We start from the raw sequence: 13722 nt of genomic DNA, 5'->3' as shown, positions 1-13722 counted from the left end.
GAGCACGTAAGACACGCACAAATACTCACATAGAGGGAGTGGAGCACGTAAGACACGCCCAAATACTCACATAGAGGGAGTGGAGCACGTAAGACACGCACAAATACTCACATAGAGGGAGTGGAGCACGTAAGACATGCACACAAATACTCATAGAGGGAGTTTAGCATGTTAGACATGCAAATACTCAATAGGGAGAGTGGAGTATGTAAGACACAAATACTCACATAGAGGGAGTGGAGCACGTAAGACACGCACAAATACTCACATAGAGGGAGTGGAGCATGTAAGACACGCCCAAATACTCACATAGAGGGAGTGGAGCACGTAAGACACGCACAAATACTCACATAGAGGGAGTGGAGCACGTAAGACATGCACACAAATACTCACATAGAGGGTGTTTAGCATGTTAGACATGCAAATACTCAATAGGGAGAGTGGAGTATGTAAGACACAAATACTCACATAGAGGGAGTGGAGCACGTAAGACACGCCCAAATGCTCACATAGAGGGAGTGGAGCACGTAAGACACGCCCAAATGCTCACATAGAGGGAGTGCAGCACGTAAGACACGCACAAATACTCACATAGAGGGAGTGGAGCACGTAAGACATGCACACAAATACTCACATAGAGGGAGTTTAGCATGTTAGACATGCAAATACTCAATAGGGAGAGTGGAGTATGTAAGACACAAATACTCACATAGAGGGAGTGGAGCACGTAAGACACGCCCAAATGCTCACATAGAGGGAGTGCAGCACGTAAGACACGCACAAATACTCACATAGAGGGAGTGCAGCACGTAAGACATGCACACAAATACTCACATAGAGGGAGTTTAGCATGTTAGACATGCAAATACTCAATAGGGAGAGTGGAGTATGTAAGACACAAATACTCACATAGAGGGAGTGGAGCACGTAAGACACGCCCAAATGCTCACATAGAGGGAGTGCAGCACGTAAGACACGCACAAATACTCACATAGAGGGAGTGCAGCACGTAAGACTCGCACAAATACTCACATAGAGGGAGTGCAGCATGTTAGACACGCACAAATACTCACATAGAGGGAGTGGAGCACGTAAGACACGCCCAAATGCTCACATAGAGGGAGTGCAGCACGTAAGACACGCACAAATACTCACATAGAGGGAGTGGAGCACGTAAGACATGCACACAAATACTCACATAGAGGGAGTTTAGCATGTTAGACATGCAAATACTCAATAGGGAGAGTGGAGTATGTAAGACACCAATACTCACATAGAGGGAGTGCAGCACGTTAGACACGCACAAATACTCACATAGAGGGAGTGGAGCACGTAAGACACGCCCAAATGCTCACATAGAGGGAGTGCAGCACGTAAGACACGCACAAATACTCACATAGAGGGAGTGGAGCACGTAAGACACGCCCAAATGCTCACATAGAGGGAGTGGAGCACGTAAGACGCACAAATACTCACATAGAGGGAGTGGAGCATGTAAGACACGCACAAATACTCACACATAGAGGGAGTAGAGCACGTAAGACACACACAAATACTCACATAGAGTGAGTGGAGCACGTAAGACACACACATAGAGAAGCATGTAATGTACACACACACACAGGAGCATGTAATGTACAAAACCCAAAACCAGAAAAGTTGGCATGTTGTGTAAATCGTAAATAAAAACATAATACAATGACTTGCAAATCATTTTCAACCTATATGCAATTGAACATACTGCAAAGACCACATACTTAATGTTCGAACTGGTAAACTTTGTTATTTTTTGCAATTATTAGCTCATTTGGAATTTGATGCCTGCAACATGTTTCAAAAAAGCTGGCACAAGTGACAAAGAAGACAGAGAAATTTGAGGAATGCTCATCAAACACTTATTTGGAATATCCCACAGGTGAACATGCTAATTGGGAACAGGTGGGTGCCATGATTGGGTATAAAAGCAGCTTCCTTGACATGCTCAGTCATTCACATAGAAGGATGGGGCGAGGGTCACCACTTTGTGAACAAATGCGTGGGCAAATTGTCGAACAGTTCAAGAACAACTTTTCTCAATGAGCTATTGCTAGGAATTTAGGAATTTCACCATCTACGGTCCGTAATATCATCAAAAGGTTCCGAGGATCTGGAGAAATCACTACACGTAAGGGGCAAGGCCGAAAACCAACATTGAATGCCCGTGACCTTCGATCCCTCAGGCAGTACTGCATCAAAAACCGACATCAGTGTGTAAAGGATATCACCACATGGGCTCAGGAATACTTCAGAAAACCACTGTCAGTAACTACAGTCCGTCGCTACATCTGTAAGTGCAAGTTAAAGCTCTACTATGCAAAGCAAAAGCCATTTATCAACAAGATCCAGAAACGCCGCCGGCTTTGCTGGGCCCGAGCTCATCTGAGATGGACTGATGCAAAGTGGAAAAGTGTTCTGTGGTCTGATGAGTCCACATTTCAAATTGTCTTTGTAAACTGTGGACGTCGTGTCTTACGGACCAAAGAGGAAAAGAACCATCCGGACTGTTATAGGCGCAAAGTTCAAAAGCCAGCATCTGTGATGGTATGGGGGTGCATTAGTGCCCAAGGCATGGGTAACTTACACATCTGTGAAGGCACCATTAATGCTGAAAGGTACATACAGGTTTTGGAGCAACATATGCTGCCATCCAAGCGACGTCTTTTTCATGGACGCCCCTGCTTATTTCAGCAAGACAATGCCAAGCCACATTCTGCACGTGTTACAATAGCGTGGCTTCGTAGCAAAAGAGTGCGAGTCCTCCCCTGGCCTGCCTGCAGTCCAGACCTGTCCCCCATTGAAAATGTGTGGCGCATTATGAAGCGTAAAATACGACAACGGAGACCCTGGACTGTTGAACAACTTAAGCTGTACATCAAGCAAGAATGGGGAAGAATTCCACCTGAAAAGCTTCAAAAATTGGTCTCCTCAGTTCCCAAACGTTTACTGAGTGTTGTTAAAGGGAAAGGCGATGTAACACAGTGGTAAAAATGTCCCTGTGCCAACTTTTTTGCTATGTGTTGCTGCCATTGAATTTTTAATGGTTATTTGAAAACAAAATAAAGTTTCTCCGTTCGAACATTAAATATATTGTCTTTGCATTCTATTCAGCTGAATATGGGTTGAAAAAGATTTGCAAGTCATTGTATTCTGTTTTTATTTACGATTTACACAACGTGCCAACTTTTCTGGTTTTGGGGTTGTACACACACACACACACAGAGGAGCATGTAATGTACACACACATACACACACAGGGGAGCATGTAGGAGTGGGGCATATGGGCTTGGTCATCTCTTAACGGGTGAATTGGAAAGCACTTCTGTTGATACATTTTGCCCATTTATCCACACTAAAGCAGTGATTTCCTGAGAACACACCTTTCCAAACCCGCTCCCCAAAGTGGGTCATTCTGATCACGCAGCTTTGGTTTTGTAGTGTGGATAAGGGAAAACAGCTTTAAGGACATTTCTGAAAAACTAAAATAGCAGAAGCCATTGCCATGTTGTTCACTGCAGTAGGTATTTTAATGTCATGCCTTCTTGAATTTGTTGTGTGTCCAAGACAGAGAAGTCTTCTTTCTTGCCATTTTCCCTGTGTTGACTGTTGTGTAACCACAGCATGTAAACATAGAATGGTGACAGAAATGACACCGGAGGCACTTCTCACCATCTCCAGTCTCACCATCTCACCATCTCCAGTCTCACCATCTCCAGTCTCACCATCCACCATTTCCATCCATTTTTGTGTTTTATCATAGGACACGAAAACCATGAAGAACACAGAAAAATATAAAGTGCGAATTTTACCCATGTTTAACTAAAACGCACGCACATCCAATTAAGAGACTTGATAAGCTACTAGTGAAAAGAATGGTTAAATAAGGGGAAGATGTGTTTAGAGATGGCTTGGTTTAAAAAAAATCTGAAGGGAAATTATGAATAATGCATATTATATAAATTAAAAATGAGAATTTAATCACAGTAGCATGATTTTTTAATTGGATCATGTCTGGTTCTCAGACTGTTAAAATCTGAAAGGTCATTACTCAGGTCAGTCATAGATTTGTCACTCCTGTCTCTCCTTTCATTTGTGGTACTTTTACCACAAATACCAGAGCTTCTTTAGACACCTGCACAGGTGATGTAGCATCTAACAGGATGATGTCATTTCCTCTCAGATCCTGCATCCTCAGAGGAAGTTCCTGAGACAGGAGATGGTGATGGAAGCGGTAAGAGGACCTGTCCTTAAAGTAAAATATATACTCTTTCATTCTCTCTGTCTCTCTCTCACCACCTTTTGCTATCTCACTGTGTGTGTGTGTGTGTGTGTGTGTGTGTGTGTGTGTGTGTGTGTGTGTGTGTGTAGAAAACAGTGGGTGGGAAGAAGGACCGTTCTCTGTTCTTGTTCAGTGACCTGCTCATCTGTACCACTCTGAAGAGGAAGTCGGGTTCTCTGCGCCGGAGCTCCATGAGTCTGTGAGGGTCTCGCCATGTTACGGCACTGTGCTGACCCCTAGTGGACAGATTGAAAAGCAGAATATTTTGTTCTCTGTCCTTTGGTGAAAGTGGACAAATTAACCATTTGTTAATTATTCTTATGATTTAGAAAATATTCTATAATATATTCTAATAAAAAAACGTATTTGATGGTGTTAACTTTCAATGTCTTGTAATAGGATGTATGTCTCTGATATGAACTTTTTTGTTCTCATCACCTTTGCTCACTGGCTCACCAATATCCTAAACTGCACTAATGTGTTTATCCTAACCCATCTCAGATATTCTGCTGCTAGTGTCATTGACACCTCAAGTAAATACAAGTTTTTGTGGAAGCTGCCTTTGGAGGATATAGAATTAGTGAAAGGTAAGATTTCCATCTGCATCCTGATTTGGGTGAGATTAACGGAAGCATTATGGGATATGTAGTTTTCATTCTTTGAATCATTTCCTTGCTGAAGGTGCCAATCAGGCTACCAACAGAGATGCAATCCAGAAAACAATCGGCCGTCTGGACGAGGACCTCAGCACCCTTGGACAAATCAGCAAACTGTCCGAGACCCTGAGCTTCCCACACCAGGTTAGTCACACACACTTTCACTGGTGGCCTCTGACCATCTTCATTTCTCTCTTTTTCTTTTTCCTCTGTAATTACAGTCAGGTTTTGTTTTGTGACCCATGAAATGTTGCTAATAATGATCAGGTGGCCTTATAAATAAAAATAAAACCTGACCACTCTTCCCGTTAGAGTCTGGATGACGTGATCAAGGACCTGATGGCGTCGGTGCACAGGGAGCTGGCTGAGAAGCAGTCTCTGGCCTTCAGCATGGCCTTCCTGCCCACCAAGCTGGAGCTGACCACAGCGTCCGCCGAGGGATCCTTCGTCTTCGAGTTCGGCAGCCCAGATGTGCGCAGCAGCTTCGAGCAGGCCTTCGAGGAGGCCAAGAAGAAGCTGGGTAACGTTCACCTCCATTACATCTTTACCCCCCCCTCCCCATTTCCTCCCTGCTGTGACGGTGCCTGACGTCCCCGTGTTCCCCCCCCTCCCCCCACGTTTGCTTCGCCCCGCAGCCATGAACAAGGACCAGTGGGACCCCGAGTTCCTCAAGGCGATCCCCATCATGAAGACGCGTAGCGGGATGCAGTTCTCCTGCGCCTCGCCCAGCCACAGCTGCCCGGAGGACACGTGTGAGGTGTGGGTGTGCAACAGCGACGGCTACGTGGGCCAGGTGTGCCTGCTCAACATACGGCGGGAGCCCACCGTGGAGGCCTGCATCGCCGTCTGCTCCGCACGCATAGTCTGCATCGCCGCCGTGCCGGGCCTCAAGAACAGGTGAGGCCACGCCGCTCTCCACACGCCTGGGGCTTACACGCCGCTCTCCACACGCCTGGGGCTTACTCTGAAATCTCACGTGAGCTTTTACTCAGTCTGGATAGGCAGTGGGGCTCTTTACATTTAGCTTTGGATTTAGTTAGGGCAGTACTGACAGAATGCTGAAATATAGCTACTATATGTGCAGCAAGACACTAACTGGACTAACAGTGTTATATTGTGCAGAACTAAAGGCTAATTGAACATTGTGCCCATGTTCAGGTTGATCTGCTCAGTCTGAGTGGAATTGATGCTTTTTTTTAAGCGTCTTCTTGCGGTTTATCGTCCCTTTGCTACAGAGAGCACGCAGAGTCGCGGCGTTCGTCCATGGCCCCCGCCCCCTCCAAGCCAAGCCCCGCCCCCTCCAGGCCAAGCCCCGCCCCCTCCAGCCAGCCCCAGCTCCACATCTCCATCTCGGGCTCCTCCCTGGAGCTCAGCGAGCCCCACGCCACACCCGTGCCCGAGCTGGTGCCCTTCGATAGCGACGACAGCGACGATGAAGACTCCCCGAGCCCTTCATCCACCCTGCAGAGTCAGGCCTCCCACTCCACCATCTCCTCCAGTTACGGCAGTGAGTCCAGGAGATGTTCTCCTCCAACAGCCCCTACTCACACTCATCCAGTAGATGAATTAGCAATAATGTCATTTCATCATTTCCCAATGCTATATCATTAAAACTCTAAATGCTGTTTATTTAAATTAATAGTCATTGTGTTAATGATTACAGGTAAATCACTGCCTAAAATAATGTAATGATGAGTCCATCACTAATTGTAAGCTGCTTATTAGTTACTATTTTATTTACTTTAATTTTAGCATAATTTTTGTTGTTATGATTAGGATGACAAAATGAATGTCTCTTTGCGGGAAGCATAAATGTATTAGCCATAATTACAAGCACACTCTTTGACGCGTGTCGATTTCTGCCCCCCCAAGATGACGAGGGAGCGGGTTCGAAGGACATGGCCACTGAGACCACCAGCTCGGAGGAGGAGCAGGAGTTCGCCGGGGCGGGCACGTTCGGGCCGCAGGGGCTCAGCGCCGACGCCGCCATGGACGGGCGCGCCGTCCGTCGCTCCAGCCGAGGCTCCTTCACGCGGGCCAGCCTGGAGGACCTGCTGAGCGTGGGCGCCGAGGCCTACCAGAGCTCCGTGTGGCTGGGCACCGAGGACGGCTGGTAGGTGGCCCTCGGGGGCCGAGGCCTCCCGCGTGGGGCGCGTTGGCAGGGCAGCCCACGTGAACCTGCCCCTCTCCCTCCCACACACAGTCTTGAGTTGCCCTTGAGTTAAGAATGCTTCATCTGAGTTTCCCTGACGAGCTCATCTCCTTAGCAAAGAGCCGGTGTAAATCGGGCAGGGTAACGTGCAGCTAATACCCTGTACCCACTCGGATGACACACTGGCTGATGTCTGCCTTTGTTAAAAACGATCTAAAACGAAAGCAGTGTTCACTACTGTGCGCTTCTTACACAAGGGTGAAATTGTTGCGTTATTCTTATTATTTTACTCACTATAGAACCAAAAGGTTGAACACAAACGATTGAATGCCATTTCAAAGGCATTTTCACCGAATAGTTGACGCTTAATCGTGTTTTGAACACAAATATAAACACTGAAAGGTACATAAGACTAAGATTGTAGCGTAACTATGTGTAACCTCCCTGTCCCCAGCATCCACGTGTACCAGTCCTCAGACAACATCAGGAACAGGAAGAACAGCATGAAGATGCAGCATTCAGCCGCCATCTTGTGCATTCTGTAAGCCCCGCCCCCGCTGCCAGCAGCTCCGCTGCCATGGTAACCACCGACCTGTGATGAGCGAGTAACGTTTGTCTGCTCTCTGCTTTTCAAGGTACCTTGACAACAAGGTCTTTGTGTCGCTCGCTAATGGAGAGGTGATTGTTTATCAGCGGGAAGCAGGTAAACCCAGCTTAGCAGGAACGAAACATGGACATAATGCATATTATTACTGTTATTCATATTATTGCTACTGTATAACGTATCATTACTTAAGCACCCTTCTTCTCTTTATTGTCCTCTCCACCACCTCCCTACCCCCCCAACAAACACACACACACAGGTAGTTTCTGGGATGCCCAGAGTTCCCAGACCTTGTGCTTGGGTTCCCCGAGCGGTCCCGTCACTAAGATGGTTCCAGTAGCAGGCAAGCTGTGGTGTGGCTGTCAGAACCGGGTCCTCATTCTCAACACCAGCACTTTAGCACAAGAGGTAAACATGGAATGCACAACAGCTCCCCCTGTTGGATGAACCGAAGCAGTTCAGGTTTAAAAATGGCTTTGCATGTCCAAAGACTTTAGTCCTAAGGCTGAATTCTCCAGTTGCCTGAGTATCAGTGAGCATGTGCGGATGGCTCGTTGTCTTGAATATGACATGAATATCTCTACTAGGGACACTTTTTTCCACTTTTTTTATTAACAAGGAAAAGGGAAATTTTGGCAGTAAAGAAAAAAAAATTATTTCAATAAATACAATAAACTTGATATGTAGTTAATATAAATGTATGTGAGGGTGTACTTCCTCCAGCTGCACCATTTTGTGTTCACACTAGTTTTGGTTCAAGCCACATATTCGTATGGGTCTCGTGAGCAAACACCAGTGCTCATGCGTAGCCAATCAGTGTTCGCCTGACGCACATCTCCACACACAGGCACAAAGTTTCGATGAGAAGGAAGTGTGCATGTCAGGGCGTCTTATAACTGTCTGTGTGACTAACACTAATAGTGACCTGTAACCAATTACACACTGATTACACGTGTGTGTGTACGTGTGTATCCAGCACTCCTTCCAGGTGGGGCAGGACACTGGGCGGTCCGTCACCTGTATGGTGAGCTACGGCCAGGGAGTGTGGCTCGCTCTGCAGGGCAGCGCCCAGGTTCGCCTCTACCACGCCAACACCTTCGAGAGCCTCACCGAGGTGGACGTGGCACCTGCTGTTCACAAGATGCTGGCAGGTAGGATTGGAGACAGAGATGAGAGACAGATGCATGACCTGCTAAAAGGGCTTGATCACATTCTCTCTCTCTCTCTCGCTCTCTCTCTCTCTCTCTCTCTCTCTCTCTCTCTCTCTCTCTCTCTCTCTCTCTCTCTCTCTCTCTCTCTCTCTCTCTCTCTCTCTCTCTCTCTCTCTCTCTCTCTCTCTCTCTCTCAGGCTCAGATGCCATCATCCGGCAGCACAAGGCAGCTTGCCTGCGTATCACGGCCTTGCTGGCCTGTCGGGATGTTCTGTGGATTGGGACGAGTGCGGGCGTGGTGCTCACCTTGCCCGTCCCACCCGTCTCCTCTGGGGGGGGAGCAGCGGCTCTGCGAATGCCCCTCCTGCCCATGGGCTCCGCCCACGGCCACACCGGCCATGTCCGCTTCCTGACCTCCGTCGAGCTGCCTGAAGGCTTCGATGTCACCTTCTCCTCCCAGACAGAGCAAGGTGTGTCAGTGCACTCACTGCCCCCCGCAGGTCAGGAAATGGAACTACAGTGTTGACAATTACTCCCGGAAATTTAAACTGCAGCATATATTCAATATATAGATTCTTATTCTCAAGTTGTAGCCAGAGGAGGCAGTTTAGTATCTACATAAATGCTGTGTTTTTGGCATGCGGTTTTTTCTATTTTAATCTCCATCTGTTGTAGGAAATCCACCTCAGAGCAGCACGGACAGCAGTGGAACCCTGCAGAGAGTGGACTCCACCCACCGCCGAGCCTCCACCCTCCTGGCCACCAAATCCAACCTGCTAGTCATCAGTGGTGGAGACGGCTACGAGGACTTCAGGCTGACCAACAGCAGTGAGACAGTGGGGCGAGACGATAGCACCAACCACCTGCTGCTCTGGCGTGTGTGAGAAGCTCCGCCCTCTCCCGGACTTTGTCCCACCTCTTGTGATGGGCCCCGCCCCTTGATGCCAGCCGATGGCCACACACATTCCTGGTCCTGAGACCTTACCCCTCCCCCTGGGCAGTCTCCAAGCATCTGCTGCTCGAGCTATCCACGTGCATGAGAATTCCAGAAACGTGAAAACAACTAAAAAAAAAAAAAAAAAACACACAAAAAAACAGGGGGTTGCGTTATTGTTTTGGTTTGGTTTTGTGATCAGTTGTTGAGCTGTACTCCGTCACTTTTGTGGTGTAAGAAGTGAGTCATGCTTGTGCTGTTTCCTTGTGGGCTGACTATATGTAGTGTTGAGCTTGACACAAAGAGGTATAAAAGCCCCACAGGTGAAAGGCAGAACTGTTCTGAGAGGTTTCATGAAGGAAGTGAAGGGGATTACCAGAGAGGAAGAAGAAAAAAAGAAGAAAGCAAAGATAGACAGAATTATTTTAAAAGAAAGAGAAAGAAAGGTTATAATGTTTATGAAAAGTGCAAAGTGGGCTTATAACAATTTTTTCCCCTCGGAGAGCGAAACTGAAAGCAGATTAGAGCAAAGGACTTGGAGATACAGGGTAGAAATGGACTCTGCTCCTGAGAGGAAGATCGATCAATGTCGACTACAACATCAGTCAAGCATTTGGACGCTGAAGCTGATTGGAGGATAGATGGAGAAACCCCATTGGTGGGGCGGGACCTTCTAGCCCCCGTCTGCTATAGAGAACAGTGAGCACGCCTTCAGCACAAGTGTGGTCAAAACTACTGCTGCTTCACACTGTGACGTCGTTAAAAAACAAGATGCTTTACCTCAGCTAAGCTGATGAGCGTGAAACGAGAGTTAAACCTACAAGTAACCGATGTGCAATATAAAGAAAGGGTACCTACTTAATATTATAGCGTATGTACACACACACCCACACACATTTCAACCCACGAAGCAAAGCTCTCACTTAGCCCATCTGTAAGAGAGAGTAGACTTCAACATATTTGTCAGAATCACAGTCGGCTTGTTCACACAATCACGTCATTTGTTTTATAATCTAGTTAGTCTATTTCTTGAGGCAGAGTTAAAGCTGTCGTATACAGAGAATAGCAGCAACTTTCCAAACGGCTGTTGTGGCAAATAAAAGAGACTTTGTGTACAGTATTTATGGTTTTGATTTTAGTTCCGCGTTTTACAGCACTTAATTTATAATGATAACGTTTGTTTCAAATTTCCCTTAGCTTCATCCTCCCTTAAGGAAGCTCTTGTGTGACAGACTGACGAACCATGTGCCTCAGCTCAGACTCATTCATGTAACTTCCTGGTTCCACTCAGGTCAACCGCCTTCGTCTTTCGAGTATTCCGAGTTTTAAAAGCTTTTACAACCTGCACATAAGAGCAGTGGGTTCAATTTGGCTTTAAAAAAAAGTAATTGTTCACTTTAAAAAGGATCAGATGTTGTCACACCTCATTGAACATGATTCATGTCATCCCCATAGTAAGATCATGGCTGGTCTGTGCCAGGAGATCCCAGCAGTGCGAATGGGCTTTTCAGCATTAACATTTCAGCTTGAGTCATTTCCGCCCCAACCAAGAGCCAGGCTTGCTTCTTTAAAGTGTGCTGTTTGTGCGTGTGGTTAACGGTTTGGTGACACCTGAATTGTCACGGCTGGCTGGCGTACAGACAGAGGTGCCACCTCACTGAGTCTGACAGGATGGCATGAAGGGACCGGTGGCTGTTTAACAAACATCGCACCATAGAGGATGTGTGTTTAGGAGTCATTCGCTTCTGTGTCTGTAAGTCATGTTCGGCCACGCATCCTCTTTCATTCTGAGTGCAACACCAATACGGTGTGTGAAAGTGCGTGAAGATGCATGCAGTGAGCGTACACACACACACACACACACACACACACACACACACTCTGCTTGTGTTCCATCAGGCAGTTGAACATGGTTAGATGTAGCCACCTGGACACCTTCTCTCTGGAGCTCCTTTCCAAACACAGTACACCACAAACATACCTAATCTACTTATTTATTTTTTAAAGCTCCATGGAGATGATTGATGATAATATGCCCCGACAGATATTCACGGAACAGATTTTAGTATCCTGTTTGTGGATCCAGTCGGTGTTTTAAGGATGTCTTGTTGCAGTAATGTCTGGTCTGGTGTCCCATATACCCAGATGAGTGACACAAACGACAGCAGAGGGACTGATCTGGTCTGATGTAGAAGCCAACAGGAACCTTCATCATTTCACCTCATCATTTCACACAGTGACTCTGACACTTACATTTACATACGAGTTCCACCATCAAGAAACACATTAATGAGCAGAAACCAAATCATCTTTTTCTTTTTTTTTTATTCCAGTACTATCAGCACTCTGTCTCGAGTGTGTATGTAAGCCTTTCAGCTGGTTTTGTGAAAGAAGTCATCGATGTTTATTGTAAATATTTGGTTTATATTGCCTATTTTCTGTACATAGTGCTCCCACTGTCCTCAATTGTTGATATGAAACTGATGGCATATTTTTATATACTTATTGCAGTTTTTGTCTCTGGTTTGTTTTGTCCACCCCTATTCTACCCTCCAGCAGGTCTTCTGTACTGCCACATTTAACCCTAACTGTATAGTGTTTTAGAGAGTGCTCTCTCCTCTCTGCAGGTCTTCTGTATTGCCACATTTAACCCTAACTGTATAGTGTTTTAGAGAGTGCTCTCTCCTCTCTGCAGGTCTTCTGTGCTGCCACATTTAAACCCTAACTGTAACATTTCTTCACTATTCTCCTCGTTTATGGTTCTGTGGGTTTCTTTGCAATTAAAGAATAAGTACTGATGCCAGACCTCAGATCCTGACATTAATCATTTGATAAGTTGCATGTGTGTATACTGTGTGTGTGTGTGTGTGTGTGTGTGTGTGTGTGTGTGTGTGTGTGTGTGTGCGCACACGTGCGCTCATCTCACTTTTGCTCACACACATGTCTCCTCACTGACAAATTAAGGGCTTAGCTCAGATGTTTTCCAGTAAATATTTTATAGTCTTGTCTGCAGATGTTTACAATTGGCTTGCTCTCGTGCGCTCTGAAATGACAGGTATGTCCTTGGCCAACCCTTTTAGTTTTTCATACAAAATACTGATAATTTACAAATTTATTGAGATATGCCCTTAGAAAAAGGTCAAATCATGATATTTGATATTCCCTACAACCCTACAGATCACACTTGTATCACACATCAGATATATGAATCAAGTGTCACTGTGTTTTCTGCATGTCTGTATCGGGTTTAATGAATTTCTGTATGAAAACCCATTATGGCATTGCATCCATGCAATAGGCCTACGTGGGTGCCATTTAGTCCAGATAGGCAGGACTAAACCCAGACCGATGAATGCAGGGGGGGGCGGAGAAAGTGGGGTGGGCGGAGCATGCGTTGAATGACTCCAACATTTATGTACTCTGAATGGGAACCCCAAGGCCAACATGCTTCACTGCACAGGGAGCCAGTTGTGACACAGTACAATGGTGGCATTGTGATATCCTATATGGCATTCTTTGACCCAGTGCCTTGGGTGTGGGGGCGTGCGTGCATGTAGGAGTTAAAATCGACCAACATCTTTCAGCTTATACCAGGAAGGTCCTTTGGTCATTTGAGTGAATCAACGTAGTGCATAATTGTCAGACAGCATTCGTAGAACTCTGCTCAGTTCCTGAATGATTCTGACGATGTTTACTGCTGAAAGAAGACTATGGCAACAAAGAATGATCACCCTTCTTTTTACTGGCTTGATTGGTTCAACTTTAACACGCACTAATCTGAGGACTATGTTTGCAGGCCAGAACTGTATTCTACTGTACTTTGATGAACACATATGTCTAGAGACATTTTCTCTCTCACAGGGTAGCCCTCAGCCCAAACACCATATTCCTAGTCACACAAAGCTTGTTG

General features: G+C 46.2%; 1 protein-coding gene across 1 annotated transcript in view; it reads left to right on the top strand.

The window, feature by feature from the left end:
• arhgef17 (Rho guanine nucleotide exchange factor (GEF) 17) overlaps nucleotides 1-12617 on the top strand; it is a 30149-nt gene extending 17532 nt beyond the window's left edge. Inside the window, exons 7-20 of the mRNA XM_076997316.1 lie at nucleotides 4217-4267; nucleotides 4405-4514; nucleotides 4817-4902; nucleotides 4997-5115; nucleotides 5284-5491; nucleotides 5607-5868; nucleotides 6207-6478; nucleotides 6844-7084; nucleotides 7578-7664; nucleotides 7759-7826; nucleotides 7987-8135; nucleotides 8704-8878; nucleotides 9076-9348; nucleotides 9554-12617. Of these exons, the coding sequence (XP_076853431.1) occupies nucleotides 4217-4267; nucleotides 4405-4514; nucleotides 4817-4902; nucleotides 4997-5115; nucleotides 5284-5491; nucleotides 5607-5868; nucleotides 6207-6478; nucleotides 6844-7084; nucleotides 7578-7664; nucleotides 7759-7826; nucleotides 7987-8135; nucleotides 8704-8878; nucleotides 9076-9348; nucleotides 9554-9762 (2310 nt within the window). The 3' untranslated portion in view covers nucleotides 9763-12617. The remainder of the gene's footprint in view (nucleotides 1-4216; nucleotides 4268-4404; nucleotides 4515-4816; nucleotides 4903-4996; nucleotides 5116-5283; nucleotides 5492-5606; nucleotides 5869-6206; nucleotides 6479-6843; nucleotides 7085-7577; nucleotides 7665-7758; nucleotides 7827-7986; nucleotides 8136-8703; nucleotides 8879-9075; nucleotides 9349-9553) is intronic.
• Nucleotides 12618-13722: the final 1105 nt, after the last annotated feature.

The sequence above is a fragment of the Brachyhypopomus gauderio genome, chromosome 2 (genome assembly GCF_052324685.1).
Source record: "Brachyhypopomus gauderio isolate BG-103 chromosome 2, BGAUD_0.2, whole genome shotgun sequence".
NCBI classification, from domain to species: Eukaryota; Metazoa; Chordata; class Actinopteri; order Gymnotiformes; family Hypopomidae; genus Brachyhypopomus; species Brachyhypopomus gauderio.
This window is presented reverse-complemented; position numbering and strand designations above follow the sequence as displayed.